At 43.5% G+C, this 22,274-nt stretch overlaps 1 protein-coding gene across 1 annotated transcript in view; it reads left to right on the top strand.

The window, feature by feature from the left end:
• The window catches only part of LOC126533699 (dihydrolipoyllysine-residue succinyltransferase component of 2-oxoglutarate dehydrogenase complex, mitochondrial), a 48,873-nt gene extending 30,421 nt beyond the window's left edge, over nucleotides 1-18,452 (top strand). The window contains exons 9-18 of the mRNA XM_055072271.1: nucleotides 464-519; nucleotides 3,557-3,665; nucleotides 5,877-6,020; nucleotides 6,544-6,656; nucleotides 9,108-9,205; nucleotides 10,169-10,299; nucleotides 11,728-11,795; nucleotides 13,145-13,396; nucleotides 13,802-13,995; nucleotides 18,010-18,452. Coding sequence (XP_054928246.1) covers nucleotides 464-519; nucleotides 3,557-3,665; nucleotides 5,877-6,020; nucleotides 6,544-6,656; nucleotides 9,108-9,205; nucleotides 10,169-10,299; nucleotides 11,728-11,795; nucleotides 13,145-13,396; nucleotides 13,802-13,936 — 1,106 coding nt within the window. The 3' untranslated portion in view covers nucleotides 13,937-13,995; nucleotides 18,010-18,452. The remainder of the gene's footprint in view (nucleotides 1-463; nucleotides 520-3,556; nucleotides 3,666-5,876; nucleotides 6,021-6,543; nucleotides 6,657-9,107; nucleotides 9,206-10,168; nucleotides 10,300-11,727; nucleotides 11,796-13,144; nucleotides 13,397-13,801; nucleotides 13,996-18,009) is intronic.
• The last annotated feature ends 3,822 nt before the right edge of the window (nucleotides 18,453-22,274 follow it).

A 22,274-nucleotide genomic window follows, 5' to 3' on the forward strand; every position in this document is an offset into this window, starting at 1 on the left:
CGCCTTCATAACTGCATAGTCGCCATTATCGATAGCCGCTACGGTTTCGTTCACAGCATTTGCGGCAAGCAGTAGTCTTGTATTGAATGGTTGCACGTGTTGGATGCGTGCCTTCAGAAATGCAAGATCGCAATCCATGATAGCATCAATAGCGGCCACGGTCTCACCTATCTTTCATGCCTTTCTTTTCTGTAATGCTGCATGCTTAGTACTTCCAGGTCACGAATGGCATGCATGTTATCAGTGTGTCATAACATTCTTGAGATAAAAGTTGAGAGCACAGAGTTTTCAAGGAAGGAAGTACAAGCAAGACAAATGACGATTGTTTGGGGACCAGATATGCACCAAGGGGTGTAAATATTTTTTAGAGTGAAAGCATCATATATATCTGGCGCTCCTTTTGAAAGAATGCTTGGCCTACACAGCTTCAAGAAACTCAATATGCACTTTTTGTTTCCTCCAGCTGTTGGTGACACTGTGGCCGAGGACGAAGTTATTTGCGAAGTAGAAACTGACAAGGTACGTTGTGGCCTGCCATGTTGGTGTGCCGAGTGCCAACTTGCTGTTATTTGTGCATCAAGTCAAGCCTACGTTAATGGCACAGTGGCTGTGCAGGAATAACATCAATTTTCATGATCATCAGCATCATCAGTTTCATTTTCATCAAGTTTCAACAAATGAAAATGGCAACTTGCATAGATCAGCTAAGCTAATGCGACTGTGTATTTAATAGTAATCACGCACTAGACTGTTTGGATCAACACTTTGCTGCATTGTGTGGACAGTATGGTATGTATATATGTTTAAGCTGGGCCTGAGTTTTTGTTCAAATGCTGCAAATTGAAGATTGCAAGATTCTTTGGCTGATTGTTTAGAAAAACATCTTTTTTTTTTGTAAATAGCAATGCTCTTTCTTCCTTTCTCTTTTACTAAAGCTTGACCACAGCTTCACTTTAGTGCATGGTAACCCTTATATGAGCAGTTTACTTGGCAAATTCCACTGGTTGATTGTCCTGTATCTACGAGCTGTTGCTTGGATTTCACAACTGCAAGTCTGCCAATGAAAGACGAGCTGCACAGTGGCAGACTGTCCCGAAAATTACGATCTGCATCCAGTTTTGCAAACAGTATTCACAGTAATTCCTGTCTATTCTGTCTGTGTTCTTATAATTGTCGGGGCATAAGTGCAATTTCAGCACAGGTAACTGTCAGCTCTCCCTACATTTTTGTAAGGTTTACGAATTTTGGCTCATTCTACAATTTTACAAGTGGTGTGTCAAGTTTTACAAAAACTAAGTTCTGTTCACTAAAAAAGTCTTGCCTGTTGGTCTTTGAACCTTGTATTAGAAGTTCTTTGATGGTTCAAGTATGGCAGAGGGGCACTTGTTTCGAGCAAGTTCATACAGAAAGGTTCTTTAAAACAGACGACATTGGCTACAGCAAAGTGACTGAAACAGTCACTGTGACGTAAAAACTATTAGTCTCTGCTCTTTCAACTTTACAGCTGCTTGTGTGTTGCATCTAAAGGTAAATAATTGTAAAGAAAACGTGCGTTTATCTCTCACAAACAAATTTGTGCCTGGGGCAAGCTTTAAAAAAAATGTGGGCTATCCCCCTCCTTGTCACATCTGTGGGATGTTTACTTATCAAGGTTGGCTGGTGTATGCTTTCAGTATCCCTACCTCTGTCACCTGTAAATGTTTGAAATGCTGATCAAGCCGCACGCTGACACAACATGCAGCTATAAAAAGAAAATTTGCTCAGCATCACATGTCAGTATTTAGATTGAGCACTAAAGCCAGACTCAATCTTTCACTTAGCTGGCGATAGTAATGTGACGGGCCCTTGAATTTCCAGCTAAAGCTGTGTCTCAGCGGCAGCACAAGAAGGAGTACTCTGTCACGGTGCTAGATTCTTTAAAACGGCCCACAGAAGATACAAACATGCAGCTGTATTTTTAAACATTCGTTTTCATTTTCTGTTCTTTTCTGGTGTTCCAAGATTGGTTCACTTGAAGCTGCATCCTTGTTATCACTGACTTTAAAAATTCAGTTGCACAGATAGGAAACGAATGCTGAGAGGAAAAGTACCCTTGCAATGTATCCAGGTCACCCAGTTACCCTAGCTACTTTACCCTAGTTGCAAAAAAATAAACAAAAATAAAAAAGAAGAAAAAATTTGCCTCTGGATTGCCAGTATAATTTTCCATCATATTTGTTACACAAGCTTAAATGCTGTACAGTGTGCTGTACTAATATAGAGAACGCACAGCTGTTAGTAATGCCGATATATCTGAAACACTTGAGCTTTATTTGGAGAAAGAAGTGGCTGAGAGGACGCATGTTAAGCTGACATCTCTGCGTTAGATAATACAAAGACAGAAAACTGAGCAATCTAGTTGGCATTCACAGTACGAAAAGGCAGGCATTTGTGTTCTCTTCTTCATTTGTCTTGTGTTCGTGTTTTGCACGCCTGCCTTTTCGCACCATCGACACGTTCACTGTGGCAGCACTTTTCTAAAGCCGCTCAACTCATTTGCGTGATGGCCATCCTATGGGTCACTTGTCATATTCCTCTGGTGCACGATGACCCACCAGTGAGTCACCAGATGTTTTGCTCCATTGAAACTTCCCTCAAGGCGCACCAAGATCGCATCAAGATGGCACCACGAAGTGTTAGACCAGAAGCAACGAGAATTTTTTCCTCTCCATTGATTTCTAGCTAAGGTGCCGCTTGCGTGTGGCAGGAAAGCCCCGCACAGCCGCACGCGAGGCAATAACTGCCGTGACCCCAGTGCCTCCACCCTGGAAAAGCTAGTTGTCTCCCTAAATTGCATTTTTAAAAATCCCTATATTTGGATGTACTATATCCCTGTTTCCCTAAATACTGCCTAGAATCCCTAGAGCTGGCAGCCCTGGGTGACCCACCAGTGGCCCACGACGCAGCCAACGTGTTATGCTATAGTCTACCTGCCGCGGCGTCTCACTAGCTGTAATGTTGCGCTGCTGAACTCGAGCTCACGGCTTCAATACCGGCTGCGGCACCCACATTCCAATGGGGTGGAATGCAAGAGCACTTGGGTAGCGTGCACATTAAAGAACCCCAGGCGGTCAAAATTAATCCAGAGCCACTTATGTCTTCAATGACCCACTCTGCAGTTTGTTGACATTAAAGAGGCGCTAAAAAGGAACACTACATCATTTTAGAATCGTAAGGTATTTCGGGATTCTGATTTTTGCTAATTTCAGGGTAACAGGCAACCTATTACCGTGAAATTAACTAAGATAGAGTAGAAAAATTAAGTTCAAGCTTGAATGTCTTGTATTAAGCAACTTATTGGAAAGAAATTGAAACTCAAAGTGAAATTGTTTTGAATATTTTTCTCTTTATTGTCCCTTTAAACCTCACAATGTAGTCTTTTAAGTTATAGTCTGGATTGCTTCGTGTAGTAGATCAGCTGTAGTAACAGCCAAGTACTTAAATGGGTGTTGCCTTTAACAGTGGAGCGCTCTGCACCATAAGGTACACACATGTAACACACTCAAATTTTATTCAGACATCAGTGCCAATCCACGCTCCGGCCGGTGGAGTCATCCTCGAGATCCTCGCCGCCGATGGAACCACAGTGCAGCCTGGCATGGACATCTTCCGACTGCAGGTTGGAGGTGAGACTCCATTTTTTCGCATCTTTCCAACAAAAGCTGCTTGACAGCGGTGTGCTCATATCATAGCTCGCTTGCTTTGATTGACACTGCATTGAATGCCCTTAGTGCAAGCTTCTAATGTTCTTTCTTTCCTTCTGCCTGTTGGGGAATCTTTATTTGAATATAGTGTCTCTGTTACGTGAAGTATTTCTGTATTACTTTATCATTTATTTATTGGATCAGTGCGTTTTGCACTTTTTTGACAGATTATGATTTGTGTCTGTGTAATCCGACCTAACTCATCCAATGGTCATGAGCAGTCATTACTAATTGTCGTAGCCCTGCGTTATACGTATTACTTCTCACAGAATATGTGCCAGATTACCGGAGATATAGACATGACCAGCCACATTAGTGATGTCATCTTGTGGTGCAGACTTCAACCAGAAAGAGACATGCAGCAATTATTGCAGTGACCAGTCATGATCTACCTAGATACTTCTGTAAAACGTAAGCAAGACGTAATCATTAGAGAGTTTTAGAATAGGGGCCCTAATAGTTTGGGGCCCCAAAGAGCTTTGCAGGTGTCGGTGTTGGGGCACGTAGGAGTGAAGAGTTTTAGAATAGGGTTTTACGTTTGCAGATAGCGTCTTGCGCTGACAGCGCAACTACGGCATCAAAGAAAAGCTATTAGAAACAATTAAATAAAATATACCATTTTATGATAGGAATAATAATTTTGACTTTCGTGTATTCGCATTTAATTACAATTTAGAGGTTATTCTGTAAGCAGCAAACAATTGTTGCGCTTAGTTTTGAGCAAACCAACTTTACTAGCCTTCACCAGCCAAGCTTAGCCGTGTTAGGCCTACGAGCCATAATATCCACAATCGAATTCAACATCAGCGGCGTCTAATGAGTCAATCTTCATAACACACGCTAGTTGTGAAAAAGCAATAACCGCAGTCACTTCTCCTAGCTTGCGAACTTCACGCATTACCGCGAATCGAACCCAGTTTGCTGCTAGGTTAGAGCCGTCGCTTCGATGGGTGCCGCCATGTTTGCCGACGCAAAACCTTTGGGGCCGCTATTTGGGCTCCCGCTAAATCGGTGAAATAGCGTTCCCAACGCAAAACCCAAAGGCAGTTTGCGTCTGGCGCATGCGCAGTGGCTTCGACACTATTTCTTTGGGGCCCCAAAACATTTGGGGCCCCTATTCTAAAACTCTCTATTAACAGAGAGCCCTTGATTTTTTATTATTATTATTATTCTTCGACAAGAACACCCATGTAGCGAAACAATTTCTTGCCCTTTAAGGGCTATGCTTGAATACGGTACTCTTCTGGCGACAAATTCACACTCCTGACGATTCCCAAAATAATTCGTGAACGTGAAACACCTGTAAACTGCTCTCACCAACTACTCGGGATTTGGTTAAACTAAAGTTTTATGTAGATTTTGTTTTTATATGACAGATATTGCAATAACGCTTATTGACTCTCAGTGCTGTTCTTATCTCGTTTTACAACTTGGCAAGCAGGCGCAAAGGGTCCGCACATTTTTTTTCGCTATGCACAAATTTACGAACCCCTTATAAGCTTTGATGTTGATTACAAGGTGTCTTCAAGAAGCAATGGCACCGAAGAAGAGGCCATGTTGCCTGAGGTACATGGATTATTTTAATGATTAAAAGTGTTAATCAGCTCAAGTTCTATTTTTTTTATTTTCAGATTAAAATTATTGTCATTTATTCAGCAGCATATCACTAATAAATATCATTTTAATGTAACACCTGCTAATGTTCTATTTAGACAAAAATTGAATTCAAGGGTTAATGTATTGTTCTTGGACAAAGTTCCACATGATCTTGCTACAGCATGTTAGAATATACAAGAGCTATTTAAGGTACATGTTAATGAACAGAAGGAATGCATGAACTAAGTGTGGTTGTGTAGTTCACTGCTGTAATTACTTTGAAAATAAACATTGTTTTGTTTACATTTGCCATCCATGCCTTATTAAAAGCCATGATTGGTGGGGTATTCAGAATACTGCGAGTAAACAAAGAAGCTAAATAAATTTCATAAAGAGTAATGCATATATGGACGAGCCATAATGACTGCATTCACGGCAACTTTGGCCAGGCCATAATGACTGCATTCACGGCAACTTTGGCCAGGCCTCTCCCATTTGCTGCTGTTTACAACTCCCGTTCCCTCGGATCCCCCTCAGGAGCTGGTGGTGCCCCTGCCGCTGCGCGCCCGGCAGCAGCACCGGCAGCTCCAGCGCCAACGCCGGTGACCAGCACGCCGCCTCCAGCCGCGTCATCGGGACCAATACCGACAACGCCGCCTCCCACGCCAGCAATGCCCACAGGTTAGGAAAGCAGGGAGGGCTTTAAAAAAAAAAAGAAAATGTCTGTTACATCCAACATTCAACAAACACACAGGCATCAGTGCTGACGATTGCTTCCGCCCTCAGAATATAGCACCTTGCTGCGTACCTCCTTCTGTACTCGGTTGCGATCACCTAGACAAACTTTAGCCTTCTATGAAAACTTATCAAGACATTTGTATGATTCCAGGGCAGCACTCTCGGACGATCACATTTTATTGGGCTTTCGCGTGACTCAGCTACGGGCACGTTAGCGTCTATGGGCGACAACGTTTTTTCGCATAGCTCCCTGGCCCAATGCCGGGAACACTGTTGCCCATAGGTACTCACAGGTCAGTTGCCGAGTTGCACGAAATCTAGTGACCGTGATACTCAAAGGATCACGCCCCTGTAATTTCAAAGCACTGCTGTCCGCACAGCCTTATTTAGCAGGCTGGCAACCTGGTTGATAAAGCGGAGTAAGCTTCTGCGCAGATTTAGGATGTGTCTCTTGACGTGTGTGCAGGACCAATGGCCTCGATTCCAGTGTCCAGCATTCAGGTACCGGGCCCCGCTGCGCAAGCCGCTGCTGCAGCGGCCACAGCAGCAGCACCAGTTGGCGCAAGAACAGAGCAAAGGGTAAGGGGGATCATTTTGGTATGAGACATGCTAACTGTTCTCATGCAGAAGCATCGCTGTGTAATACTGGCATCCTGACAGCATGGGACATCACCACCAAGAGAGAAAGAGATGCAAGGCCTTGGCCTGATGCATGTGTGAAACCATGTGTGCTAATAGCAATAGTTTAGAATGCGTACATTGGATTTCTTAGGATTAGTATTTCTGCTACGCAGACATGACTTCACTGCTCCTTGGCATCAAGTTAGCAAATACATGTGCCCTATAGTTCGTAATTAAAAAGTTCATTAGCATATTTCACTAAATACTGAAATTATAGTTGAAAATTTTCTTGCTGCTACTGTCCGCCTAGCCATGTAACCTACTTCGCAGGGGCCTAGACGCCACAGTTTCTTCGATTTTTTCAAAAGTGTGCTCCATGAAAAGAAACACCTGGTAGTTCTGCCAGTATCGGCTGTAACACCATTGCATAACCTAAATGGTACCATAATCGACAGTTTTTGCGTGGTTCACTGTCTTCTTGTGTGTCCGTGTTCTTGAAATTTTTTCTTCAATAATCGGAAACTCAAACTTAGAATAACTGAGTGTAAGGATTTAATATAAAGAAGGCAAAATTTGTTGCCTCAAATGCAGCAGCCAACAAATTTTTAGTACATAGAACTGCAGAAATGTCCGAATAATTGGGCAGTCTGAAAAAAAAAGTCGTGCCAAAATAAATTTTTTTTTTTATAGCTTCATCGCAGATAATTTGTCTGCAGAATTTTGCTGTGTGTTGTGCTTCATAAAAGTGCAGTGACATTTTGATAATTCAAAATCTCATTATTCAAATTGATGGATAATTTGAACTGCTCTATTGACCCCAGCAAAGTCCTATGTACTTGAAAAAAAGAAAAGCTCCCATGAATTTGAACTCCAAAAACTGTGCAGTGGATATCTTGAACAAAATGTCTCGCATCTGCGGACTGGCTTTTGGACAAACTCGAGCCAAAGGCCAAGGTTCGAAGCGTAGCTACCTACTTAATGTTGCTTGCCGTAAAAATGGGAGCCGATACAGAACCAGAGCAAAAAAGTCGGTGCGTACCCGCCTTTTTCATCCAGCTTTTTAAAAAAGAAAAAGACAGGAAGGAGCCTTCTGGTGTGTGCTTGACCACACCTACACCTTCTTTATAGTGCGCATTTCAATCACGTGACCTCCAACATTGGGTTGAATATACGGAAGGACGACATGCATCAAGCCACCATCCTTCTTGGCTCACCCTTGCACGCTTTCCCTCTCGCCCACAGATACCAGAGTGCGAGGCACGATCCTATCACACTTGGACTTTATAGGGAACCTAGGCTGCCGGCACTTGTCGTCGCCTGCTGATGGATGAATGATAGCTTTTTTCTGTGCGAGCCCAGGGACGATTTGGTTTTGCTTGCTGCACCACACAATTGATTGGACACTACAAGTATAGGGGCTTTCCTTAGTTCTAACTCCATTTTATTAAAATAAATTTCTGGTCCCCTTGGAGTTCGAATGAACGAGGTTCTACTGTAATACGTAATTGAAATTTGACCATGTTACAGGCCGTGGCTGCATTTTGCATTTGCCCATAGCGTAGCACAATGCAGATGTTGCGTATACAACGTTGTCTGACAACGCTGTCAGTTTAGCCTGTGTTGTGCAAATTCAGTTCAGAGGTTGATATTCCTACTCGCGAGCTTATACCATTCCGTCTAGTTAACGCACAAAAATCTTGGTACGCACTCATGGTAGTTGCCAGCGAATTGCCTGCAAACCCAAACGTGGCTTCACCACGCAGCCGTCAGTCCAGTCCATGCAAGTGTACTCACACCCAACCTGTATAATCTCCGAGGTGGCCCCTTACAGGTGTGGGCATGTCAAGAGTGTGACATTCTCACTACAGCTTGCCACTCGCCACCCCCAACATCTAGGCCTTACCAGCGCTGCCTCATCCAAAATTTCAGTCACTGTTATACGTTGGTCCTGTAAAACAGATGGCAGGGCTGATCCAAATAATCGAGCACGTCCATAAAAATCGGTCAGCGACTGTAGTTAAAAAAAAAGTCCTGCAATAGCCCTCTAGACAGGTTCTCTGTATGTATCTCATCACTTTCTTTTTAAAGAAATAGGCCAATTTGAACTGGTCCTTACCAAACAGTACATACAGTAACTCAGATTAACCTCCTTTTCACTCAAGCATGGTATGAAAAATATGTTGCCATTTTTATAATCTTTCTGTACTGCTCTATCCACCTGATAGTATTTTTAAGAAAAGCCTTTTTTCTAGGAGTCCGTGAATATTCAAAATTTTTGAATAATGAATCGAATGTTCCCTTATTTGATTCGGGCTCAAAGACTACTATTTGCACACCCCTGCTTTCTTTATTTTCTTTTGCCCCTTGTTATTCTTGTCTTTCTGACCCTTGGCTCCCGTTCTTGCACAGGTGAAGATGAACCGTATGCGGCAAAGGATCGCACAACGTCTAAAGGATGCACAAAATGTATATGCCATGCTGACTACGTTCAACGAGGTTGACATGACGTGAGTGCTGTCATCTTTCGTTCCGCAGTAAAAGTGACGCCAACAGAGTTATCCAATCATAGCTCCCATAGTAGTCGTGCTTGTAGTTTGTTCAGTTGGTGGCAGAATAGGAACAGTAAATTCAAGATGTTTGTCATGTTGTTTTCGAGTTTCCCAAAAATAGCTTTGTATTGCTGTTACCGAGGCATCTGTTGAAGCCTCTGTAACATCTGTTGAAGGCTGACTGCAATTAAATTTTTCAGCAGTGCTAAAATCCTAGTTTGAGGTGGTGTTGACATGTCGAGCAGGCCTCCGGGTAAAAGTTTATGCTTGAAATACGAGTAGATGCGTCACAAAAAGCCTGCGTTACTGACCTTTCTGATACTGAAGTTGGAAGAAAAGAAAAGGAAAGGTGAAAGCTCATTGGCTCTCGCTTTCATCTTGTTCTCATTTTGCTCATCGGCTCCCGCTTTCACCTTGTTCCTGTTTTGCTCATCGTCTTGAAATTCCATCTCCCGCCTTCCCCCTGTTTTCCCTGGACTCACTATAAAGGGCGCCACCCCACGAATCTCTTGCCATAAAAAATGCTGGAATCCCTCAAGTATAAGCAGAGTTGTCACGCCAACATGCGGCGTTCTCTCTCATTTTGTCTCAGGCCGCGTGCAGCAGGCGCAGTTGCACACAACTGTCGTGTGTAGACCAGGAGTGCAAAGATCAGGGAAAGATCGCGGCAAACTATAGCTAAATCTTGCATCCTTCTTTTGAGTCGCAACTCACCCTTGCACCTTCTTCAGGTGTAGGTGAGGTGACTGCGATAACTTAAGAATTCTATTTCAATTATTTCCTCTTGTGCTGCATCAGTGCTTCACTTGTGTTATCACAGGCATTGACCATTTGTGAACAATGGTTGATAAGGAAAGTTTGGAATCGAGCACATGGAATTCAGCTTTTTATACCGGCCTTGGTTTGCGTTTGCTTGCACAGGAATGTCATCCAGATGAGGAATAAGTACAAGGACACCTTTGCCAAGAAGCATGGCGTCAAGCTGGGGTTCATGTCTCCATTTGTCAAGGCTGCCGCTTTTGCCCTGCAAGACCAACCAATTGTTAATGCGGGTGAGCACTGATTGAACACATGAGTTCTGAGAGAAACCTGCAAAAAAATAAAATTATATTATGGGGTTTTACATGCCAAAACCACTTTCTGATTATGAGGCACGTCGTAGTGGCGGACTCCGGAAATTTAGACCACCTGGGGTTCTTTAACGTGCACCTAAATCTAAGTACACGAGTGTTCTTGCATTTCGCCCCCATTGAAATGCGGCCGTTATGGCCGGGATTCGATCCCGCGACCTCGTGCTTAGCAGCCCAACACCATAGCCACTAAGCAACCACGGCGGGTAGAAACCTGCAAGGTAGAGGAAGATTTATAAAAGCTAGGCCGGAGAGGAGCTCTGTTCTACAAACCATATCCAAACATATTTCTCAGGAAGGAATATTTGCAGTTTTGTAGAACGTAACCTTTCTCATCTTGTGATCGAACATGGTTTTTGAATCGTAAAGTTTTCTTTTTATTTAATAGCTTTTTAATGCATTTGCTTTGGCAGTGTCAAAGCATGTATGCTAAACGTGTGCGTAACCTCATTAAGAAACACGAAGGCATAACCAATCATTGAGAAAGAGTTTAATAAACAGTTGGAATTAATCCAGCGATAAACATCAGCGCTGCACATTGCAGCTTCACTGGTTTACCATCTGTATGGGCTGGGGTGCATGGGTGGTGGTTTCTTTGGGGGTGTGTGTATGTGTGATTTAATAGCTTTTTATGCATTAGCATTAAGAGTGTCAGAGAAAAGAAAAGGTGTATGTGTATGAAGTGTGGGAAGCTGGTCACGTGGTAGAGGTAGAGAGGAGATGAAAGAGCTTAGAAGTGTGTGTGCATATGTGCATGTGTTTATGTGTGTGTGGTGCGAGTGACGGTGGTCTGCTCCAGAGCAACATCAGTTACACTTCGCTCCTCAAAGCAGCAGGACTTGTGTCAAGCGAGCTCCTGAATACTTTATTACTTTATAATGTGATGAACATGATTTAAATAAAGGACCTGGGATCTCAAAAAGTGTGACGTAATGCCAACACATTTCTCTCGCGTTTGCTGCTAAATCACCACTGAATTTTTCAGTGAAGCACAGTGATTGAACGTGGCTTTCTTTAGCAGCAACAAAGCCATTCAGGAAGCTTGCCAGTCGTAAAGCAGTGGCAAATTAATTACATGCCCATCAATAAACAGGCAAATTCCTCACCATTTCTTCCTTGTAGCAGTGCTCAAATTGCTCATAAAAAATTCAGATTTGCCCAGACCATGCTTTCTCTTTTGTTAGATGAGTGATTTTCAACATTGCGGTTCATTGTTAAGTCATTTGACTGTACTTTTAATGGTTGAGTGTGCTTGTTGTACCTTGCTGTGTGTGATAGTGTCGTAACTAAAAACTGCAGCTTAGCTGTTGTAGATTTTTGGTGTAAACACAGTCTGGCTCTTATTTTCAGTCATCGATGAGCAAGAAATTGTGTACCGTGACTACATCGACATCAGTGTGGCAGTTTCAACGCCAAAGGTGTGTTTTTGTTCTCGATGCTGCTTTTTTTGCATTGTTGTTGTGGCTTCAAATCGTGACTCATACCCAAATTTACCTCCTCTACTGCTGCTATTCCTTTCTCTCTCTCTCTCTCTTTCTCTCTCTCTCTCTCTCAATTTTTTTTAACATGCTTTATTGGGTTTGCATATACTATGTGCAACAGTAGATACATCCACAGAAGCCCACCAAGATGTCATAAGTTTGACATATTGCGATGCAGGATATTACTGTGAGAGTAGTCATTCTGGTGGGCCCTTCACATTCTAACTCTGTTAGTTGTCTCGCATGCGTTGTCTCAAACTTTTAATTTATAGTAGCCAACGAGACGAAGCATCTTTCAAAATCCATTCGCTCTTTTCTGTGGCACCAAGTAGAGCATTTATTCAGGATTGACTTGTCTTCTAATTGTTCTATTGTGTCTCTTTTTTTTTTTTTTTTTTTTTTTGCGGTTGTTGCCTTTACCCAAGAGGATCATGGGCAGGAATCGCAATATATAACAGTGCAGCCTTGAGGGCTCACATCTCGGAAGTAATTTGCACAGGTGTCTACCTTTCGTTTCTTTCTTTCCATCCTAACTTTTTTTTTATCGTAGTCGAGGAACAACACATATGTGTCATGTAGAGTAGCAGTTGAGCTATATTTCATGGGCAAACAAATGTGAACTGTGATTACCAGGCACCATTATAACTTGTACGCATTGGGGTTGGCTAGGTCTCACAATACAGCTTAGTTCCTGATTTACACAACGTTTATAATGCTGCCTGAAAGCTTGGTAATAGTTGGTCAGATATGCCTTTGAGTTTGTCATATGTTGGCATGGCATTTCTTACAAATGTGGAATCATGAAAGAAGTTAGCTGTTTTTGCTATACACTGTTTTTTGTATTATTGGTGTGCATCTGAGTCTGTTGCCATTGTATTCTTTGCAAGTCAAGTGTTGTACTATATTTTTTTCTTTAGCTAAACTTCTTTCATGCCTGTATGCTTTGCTGCTGAATTTATTACATAACTTTTTTCTCTCACTTTTTGGGTCATTATACAGTGCTTAGATTCATGCTAAGTCACCTTGTTATGTGTGCCAGTGCTGCTCAATGCCGAATTGTACCTTAGGGGGCAGCACTTTGTCAAACTGCAATTTATGCAGATTTTTCTCATTACCCCTTCTGTCTTCAAGTGACGAATAAAATTTTGATTGACTCATTGATTGATTGGCTGATTAGTTCCAGTTTTCCTCATCATTCACCTTGAATATCGTCAAACCAAGATAATTCTATTTCGTTGCCTGTCTTTGCATGCATTGTTCTAATGGCTTTTTCCTGGTTTTGCCAGGGCCTTGTCGTGCCTGTGATTCGCAACTGTGAGCGAATGAACTACGCTGACATCGAGAAGGCCATCTTCGAGCTGGGCGAGAAGGCCCGCACCGGCAGCTTGGCCATCGAGGACATGGACGGTGGCACCTTCACCATCAGCAACGGTGGAGTCTTTGGCTCCATGTTTGGCACACCCATCATCAACCCACCCCAGTCGGCCATCCTCGGCATGCACGCCATTTTCGAAAGGCCCGTGGCCATCAGTGGAAAGGTTGGTTTGAACCTCTCCATCTGTTCGTAGCGAAATTAAGGAATTGGCTGATGTAGATGGGAGAGGCCTTTCTTGTGCAGTGGGCATAAATTAAGCTAATGATGATCCGTTAAGCTAATGATGATCCATTGACGCATCAACTCTGAATGTTGATGGTTTGATTCTACTTCGCATCTTTGCACCATGCTATAAACAGTGCTCTTTGCTAAGTGTCTTTTGAGAGCTTTGCCATGTGTATTACACCTTGCCTTCTGAGAAAATTCAAGCCAGTAAATTTGCCTTAATTCTTTGTACCATAATTCTTTTTGTCTTGTGACGAACCATGACAACAGCACCACTGCCATCTTTGTAACATCACGCTCAGCAGCTTGTCTGTAAAATGCCTGTGTGAACCTGTCATCGCAGGTTGAGATCCGGCCCATGATGTACATTTGCTTGACCTACGACCATCGGCTGATCGACGGCAGGGAAGCTGTAACGTTCCTCAAGAAGGTCAAGTCCGCGGTCGAGGACCCTAATGTGCTTGTGCTTGACGTCTAGCACTGGATCGGAGCCCGGTGATGCACCACGTATAGAAATGTCTGGATAAAGTTAAATGTGTAAGTAGTGCCTGTTGTGTTCATCCATAGTTTCGAGGTGTACACCAGGAACCCATATATGTAAGGTCCTTCGTCGTGACAGCGGGTGCATGCAGTTTGTCTGGATAGAGTGCACATCAGGTCATGTTTGTTATGTTCACGCCACATCTGGATAGTTGAAGGCATGAGTATTACCTTCCCTGTCTATTTATAGCTCCAGGTTGTGTAACAGCAGTGCCTCTATAAATAATATACTTCATCCTGATGGGCTACTTACTGATTATGTCTCGATAGAGTGCGCTTAAAGTCATGTTCATGTCATGTCCAAGCTTAGAGGCTAAAAGAAACAGGACAGGAGGTTGAAGACCACACAGCAGGCAGTATAAAGGAAAATGGAAGTCGTAACATTAAAGGAAAAGACAAATTATAAATTACAGAAAGACAGTGAAAAGGGATTAGGAATCAAATATGAGTAGACCATGTTCCAGACGCAATTGGAATCGTCACTGTGGGAGCTTTGAGGCAGGAGATCATCTAATTTGCAGAGCATAAAGCAAGCAGCCTGTATGGGGAAGGTACTGTTCCAAGGGTACAAAAACGTAATTGAGGCTGACAGAAAATCACATAAGGTGAAGAGATTGGGGAAATCACAAGACTGCATTTAATAGAAAGCTAGACCTCAGAAGCTCGTATCCGAATTATCTGAACTGATGGGAATGGAGAAATCGTTTGGCTCGGCTTCCACTGAACTGAATTTGGTAAGGTTTGTTGAACTTAAGAGAAAAAGTTCAAATTTTACCTACTGTAGGACATCAGTTGGAGTGGGTGCAAGCACGAACATGAGTGGGTGCCGGTAGAGGCGAATGAAAGCGACTGTGACTGCGAGTTAGTGTTGGCGAGCTGTACGAGTGGGCGCAAGCAGGAACGGGAGTAAGTGCCAACGAGTTTGAGTGCACACAAGTGTGAATGAGTATCAACCTGTAGAAGTATGTATTGGTGAGCAAGTACAAGTGAGCATTCACTCACTCACACATACTGTTTTGAAAAATTCTTGAAAAAAACTTGGGTCAGCACTCAGCACTGCTAACTTGAGTGCTAAGTATGCAGCAGCATACTTAGAATGTGATGATCGTGACGGCTCTACAGCTGCGCGCGCATGCATCACGCAGAACCTTGCACACTGTCATTTATCAAAATGGAGTTTCTATATGTACGTCGTACCTCTTACACAAACTTGCAATTTCGTGCATGCTATGATGCGCCCACGTACGCTCAATGCACCTAGAGTTTTTTGGTCGGATGCCTCCAACTTGGTGAAGTCCGACTGTAATGCTTCATGGAAATGCTTGGCCAGTGGTGCGATTGAACCTCTGTTGTCCAGCACAGCAGCCTACATTAGGCCACGATCGAATGCATGGTTATCTCATGCCAAGGTCACTCTTTGAAACATCTGGCATGCGCGCCATGTGCCAGTTGCTTATATTCTTCTTTCGTGGCAGCTAGCTCTTTTAGACACTGTGTTAGACTACACTGCCTTCAGGATCAGCGCATATGTTTCGTCGGACAGATATACATGTAACTACAAAGTGGGTAAGGTCCGCCTATAATGTTGTCGCAATAATATAGCAAATTTTTAAAAAATGCGAGTATCAAGTTTGCAACTCTGTAACTCAGCAGTAAACGGCGATATTGTAATTCTCTGAACTGCACCTACCGAGACATCTAAAGCAGACAAAAGTAATGTATCATACCCCAATATGAAATATATCACGTGGGAGATATGGGGTTCTCCTCCCGTACTCTTGGGACAAAGGAACGACAACACAGTAGTTCAAACAATCACAAGGGCATTTATTGCACCTTTCATAGATCAATGCCAGCTAGCCGAGTTGCTATCCAGAAAACATGCCGATGGGCGCGCGACAAATCTAAAAGTCCGACTCACCGAGCGAGCGAATATGTTCGCCCCATGCTGGATCGCAACGCCTGGTCGTTCGCGTGTACGGTCACGTGAACGGTGGCGCGTTCCAAAGCGGCCACGCGAGACGGTCTCGCAGAAGCATGGACTGGCGCGCGCGCGCGGTATGTCCGGCGCGTTCGCCAGTCCGCCGCTCAAGCCGAAGAGCCTTTCTTTCCCGCGCCTAAGTAACCCCGCCGCAGCGCAATACTAACGCCATCTCTCGCACTGCGCTTCAACCACTCCGACCGCCGCGGGCGCCAGGCCACGCGACGGGCGAAGCCGCCCTACAGGAGACGAGCTATGCGGGAAAACTAGATCTCAGGGGAGGCGTGAGAGTCACGCATCCCCACAGAGTAGGACTTTTTCAAAAGCTTCATAAACATTATTAGCTTTGTATGAGCTGTAAACTCATATAATTCTATTTGTCCACTTCAGGTGCCAGAACAGAAACAGTTTGCAAAACTGCAATATATCTGTTTGGTGCACAGTTACAGATTTGTAAAATTTATGCTTGTATTCTTTTTTGTTTACAGATTTTTGGCAATGTTGGTAAATAGGCCCTAAATCAGAATTCTGCTTGCTACAGTCGTTATACCTCAGCTTTCCCTCTTAAATGCAACAAATTTTATTCAAATCAGTTCACCGGCTTTGTAACGAGAGCATTTCTGCATTTAACGTGTACTCGAATATGGATACTGAAGTTGCCTCAAAGCAGGGATAGAACTTTATAGATATCCGAAAGATGGCATTGTCCGGGTGTGGACGAAGATATGCTCGCAGTAACGAAGGCACGTTTCTTGGGCCCGAATTCCGAAACCTTCCTTACCTTAACAAGGAAGCCTTCATCGCAGTTAGACTAATTATGACAGCTTCATTACTGAGACGCCCTTAGTGGAGGCTTCCTTGGCGCTCCCGTACGGTAAGACGGCCCTGAACCTACGTTCAAGCTTCCTTTCCAAGCTCTTTTCACTTAATGAGTGCTTCTTGGCAATGCTTCATCACGTGATGCTCCTCTGCGCATACGGAGTTAACTTTCTACTGGCCAGCTGGCCCACAAGAAGAAAACGCGGTGGGTGCCAGTTCTTGCAGACAGCAATGCCCTCTAAACAAAGTTCAAAGTACATACAAGCAAACTTCGATGTCTATGGCCTCTGAAATAGTGCAGCGCATGTTGCTTGTTACACATGCCGTCAAATGTTGAGGCCATGTTCAGCTCGAGAGCAGCATGTTGGGCTAGTTGGTGGAAGTTCATCTTGTAACACGGGGGATACTGCGCTGTAAATGCACAGACAACAGAAGTAGAAGTGGACAAAATGCACAGTCCTACTTCTGCTTCGAACTTCTACTTCTATAGAACCTCAACTTATGTTGTCCGTGTGTTTGTGTTACACGATGAACATGCTCAGCCCCTACAGCCTCACTCATTAAGCCTATGGCCATGAAAAATTGAGAGCGGATCTGAGAAACAGTGCTCTACTGTCACCAATACCTTCCTTTGAGAACCTTTCATTTGAGAACGAAAGGGCAAAACAGCACAGTATGATGACTCAGTGTATCTGAAGCAGCCATATGTACATTAGTGTTGCATCTAAATCAGGAAAGAGCTTTCAGATTTATATAGTAACTCATAAAAAAATATTTGGTGAACAAATTTTATTGGGCTGCGTAAGGACATTTGTGGGAGACTTATGACAAATGCCCTTGAACCCAAATGTGTGGAATCGGTTGCTTGCCTAACGAAAGGGTTCCTTTCGTTAAGGCGTTTAGAAGGATCTTTCAGAATACACGTGCTTCCTCCATGCATCATTTGCAGGAAGGAAGCATGAAGGGCTCCTCATATAAGGTTAGGAATTGGCCTAAGGAAAGGAAGGTTTCAGAATTAGGCCTTTAGTGTCAAGAGCAAGCTGATCCCACGCTATGAAAATGTTTGCAGTTGCATGTTCCTGTTCATAATTTTGTGGTTGGTGTTACTGTTATTATCTTGTGACTGCATTGCCTCTACTTGCGCAAGATGTTAAGAACTGAATGCACAATTATTCTTTTTTTCTCTTCCCCCTCTCTCTTTGACAATGCAGGAGAGGCCTGGCACACTATGGTGGATTGTACTTGAGAGGCGCACTTCAAAGTCTGAAGATTTTTTATTTAGGTCTTTACAACCATTTTGCGGAAAGATGTTTTGAAGCTAGATGTAGTAATTTGGAACGGGCACAGCCAACAGCTTCACAGCAGCCCTAGTGTTGTTGCCTTTCGTTTGTGTACAGGCCTGCCACTTCTCTTAATTTTATTATTTTTTTCATTCATCTAGAAAGTGAAACACCTTCAATAACACAGAAAGGCACTACTTGCAAGGAGACGGTGTCTTTGTACGATTGTTTACTGACTGCTTTACTAGAATGTTTCGAAAGCAGTTTTGAGAAAGGCTGGAGAAAAGTGTTTTTGTTTTTACCTTTTATCGAGATCACACTTGCCGGTTTCAAGATAAAAGGGCATGATTCATTAAACCATGTTACAAAGCTCTTGTGTGCTGTGTTTGTCTTTTCTCATTTGAAATACCTATATTTAAAGGAACAGCAAAGAAAAAAAAAACACTGAGTCAGTTCTGATAAATTAAGTATTCTTTGAGATATTTTAATTAATTTTGCGCTAATAGGTTGATTATTAGAAAAGATAATGAAGGCCAAACTTTCATTTTTTTATTAATTTCACGCTAGAACATTTGCACCATTACGTCACTTTTGTAGCACGAATTTGAAAGTTTTTTTTTTTCATACTTGAGTCGTGACTCTGTGAGAGTTTTTGAAACTTTCCAAGGTTGGTCTTCAGCTATTATAAGATGCAAAGTAATCCATCTTTACTGATAAATCATAAACTGGTGCGAGCAGAGGTTGTCAGAGTTCGCAATGTCACGGAGAGCTCCAGTTCAGCCTGGACAGCCATCTTTTGTTTTTGAGTCTTCTTCTACTTTACCAAGCCTCTTGTAGTGCCAAGAGTGGCATGTTTATTTTTTCTTTATTTTTTTTCGACATTGTAAAATGGTAATTTACTAGTAAAGCTCTACTTAGTATATCTCTAGTGTCCTTTTAACCACAGCTCCAGGTGTGCTACTACAGGGGTCCGCTCGCCATGGCACTCTGCTGCTGATCCCGACGTTGCGGGTTCAAGGTGTCCCGGGCACAGTGACTGCATGTTGCAGGGACAAGATGTAAAAACACCCGTGTAGCATGTTTTGGGCGTGCGCTAAAGAACACCTCGGAAGGACTGACTGTTTGGCTTAGTTGGTCTGACATGTTGACTGGAAAACTAAGCGCAAATCATTTAGACAAGGACACACGGTACTTATGAGGACAAGTGCTACTATCAACCATTTGTTCCTTTTAACACACTGCCAACTTATAAGCTCTTTCGAGCACATGGAGAACACCCAGTTGTCAGAATCTGTATGCGACTCTGCACTACAGTATTCCTCGGCCACTATGCAGCTTTGTGATGTAACCCCTTAAAAGTCGTTCTCTTGGGACATACTGTACGTAAGTTACGACCTAATTTTTCGTAAAAGGGCTCAATGACACCTTCTTAACAAGATTCTAAAGTAGCTTGAAATTGAACTAGTGTCAACCTCGTGTACCTTCAGCCACAAGAAATTGACACTAAAACTAGTTTACGTTATTTGAGGCATACCTTGTCCCCAAATGATAATAGTCTCATGTCATGCTTGTGTTTCCAGCCTTGTAAACTTGCATTCGCTACTTTCCTTTGGAGAATGCTATATCACACTGATAGCACGCAAGCCATTCAAGAACTGGAATTACAGGGCCCTCGGCATTAATGAAGGGAAAGGCATGCAAGATTGATGCTTGTTTGAGGACAAGATACGGCCCGCTGGGTGCAAATTTTTCTTAGAATGAATGCCATGGATCAAGTGTCATTTTGGATTCACTGAGGCTCGTAAGCTGCTCTCAACTGCCTTCAGAGCTCTATATCGAGAAGTGTGCGTGCCGTGACCTATGTCGGGAGCCAGCAGGCGGCACAGGGAAAGACTAATGGATCTTCTGGTAACAAATTGACGGCACTCCATTTATACTGCGAGACTGCGAGTTCATTCGATCCACCCAGCGCATTTGTGATTAGTACAACTTCCAACCTGCTCTAGCTCAAATGGAAAGCTAATGATCTCTCTCAGGAGCTCGGGAACTCTCCGAAGGAAGTAAAAAATTGTGCAAGCGATTCCTCCAATAGGATGAATTGACAGCACTCCATTTATAGGGCAAGTCCTGCACATCGAACTTGAGATTAATGCGACTTCCACTTTGCTCGGGCTCAGATGGAAAGCGATCTCTCTAAAAAAAAATAAAGAAGTAAGTCATCTTTCGCTAGCTTACCAGTTAGCTTCTAAAAGTAAGATGTCTTTTATCAACCCAAGGCTGGTTCATCCAGGATGATTTCTTTGCCTCTTCCTTCTACTTTTCTACTGCCGCTGTCTTGCGCACTGCGTCTGGAGGTGGTTCAGAGCAGGCAGCTACATGGCAGGAGCGTGGCAGAGACGAAAGGCGATGTGAAAAACTCACTTGTACCTTTCCATCGACAGTCGTCACAATGCCCTCTGGAGCTCCTTGGGCATCGGCACAATATCATCCCGACAGCTGTAATTATATGTGACCCCCCACAAAAGCATTACAGAAACTGCAGAGCTCACCTTTCCATTATCGGGCAACAGCCCATGAGGGAGGGTAGGAAGAGGAGGCAGAGAATGGGTATAGAGCCGACGGAGCCACGAAACGAGTGAATGGCAGCCTTGCCACTGTTCTCTCGCAGTTCTTATACATGTGGGGGAGGATGGGAGAGTAAAAAGGTGACTCGAGACGTCAACAGAGGTTGCGGACAAGCTGGATAAATTTCAGTTCAAGGTACAGTGCCGCACATTTCTGCTGTTTCTGAAAAACAAACTCCATGCAGATTGGTCGAGCGGACAACTGGCGTGCAGACGTAAAGCTGCATTCACATGGCATTTGAGGAGATAGGTGCCATGTGGGGCAATGACAATGCTAACCTTCTCGGAGGTTATGAACAGTGGCGCACAACAACGCCTCAAGCAAACACATCTCGCCGTGTGTTCTGTGTATACACAGTCGTAGCACCATAATTCATATAAAGTTTAACATTTCAGCCACGATGCCATGTGTCATGCGAGGCAATGACATTGCTAACCTTCTCAAAGATTATGAACAATGCCTCAAGCAAACACGTTTTGCTGTTCGTTCTGTGAATTACAAAGACAAGCAACAGTGATGCATGCAAGGTAACCTTTACCGTCAACTCGCAACTTTTGTATCGCACTAAACGCTGAAGAAATTAAACATTCACCATCGATGTGACCGCTAATTGTAAATCAAAGCAAACAGCACAGAAAGCTCCACATATACATAGATTCCCACAGTGCGTGGGATCCGCGTAATTTTTGTGTTACATGATCGATGCAGGCGATGTGTGCCTCTGCAAGTCTGCTTGCACCCTGCGCGGTGCAGAAACGTTAAAGTAGCATACAGACAAGAAGCCTTCAGGCAGCCGGAGCAGCCTTGGGGGCTGCTCCGGCGTTAAAGTAGCCTACAGACAAGAAGCCTTCAGGCAGCCAGAGCAGCCTTGGGGGCTGCGTTAACAGAGCCTTCATTCCGTGCTATATTTCCGTACACTCCAATAGCAGTGTTTAACAAGAAAGTGTCATGAATTAATTGAAACATTTACCTGCCAACTGCTGCTGTCTTGCACGCGACCGTTTCTGGGCATGTGCACACCCAGGCGACAGGTGAGCTCCAGCACGAGCATGCCCACAGTCGCCATTCTCGTTGCATTCATTCTACCATTGTTTTAAAGTGAATACATTTCATCGGCTCTTTTCACGGGTTTTCATGGTTGGTTGATGGTCAGACTCTGAAAGGAAAACTTTCATTCGTCTGCTTCCTTATTCAATCGGGCTATTCGCTTATGCTGACAGTTGATCCTCATCTATCACTTCTACACAATTTTTAAGCAAAGCTTTCTTGCCAATGCTCCCAGTCTTTTCGTTGCTGCTAGGTGTTCCTTGTGCTGGGTGCTGCTGCTGTCTTGTCAAATAGGTCATACTTAAAAAGAAAATTTCAGCGTCGATTCCAGCGATAAATGTGAGAGAAATGCATTAGCATTATGTTGCACCTCTTTGAGGTCCCGTATCTGTGACTTAATTGCTGCATTCACCGCATAGCAAAGTGTTGTTCAGGAGCTCACTCAACACACGACTAGCCTCTTCGAGGAGTGAAGAGCAACTGACGGTCTGCAGCGGACCAGTGTCAGTGGCACTATATATATA

This window comes from Dermacentor andersoni, chromosome 7 (assembly GCF_023375885.2).
Source record: "Dermacentor andersoni chromosome 7, qqDerAnde1_hic_scaffold, whole genome shotgun sequence".
Classification (NCBI taxonomy): Eukaryota; Metazoa; Arthropoda; class Arachnida; order Ixodida; family Ixodidae; genus Dermacentor; species Dermacentor andersoni.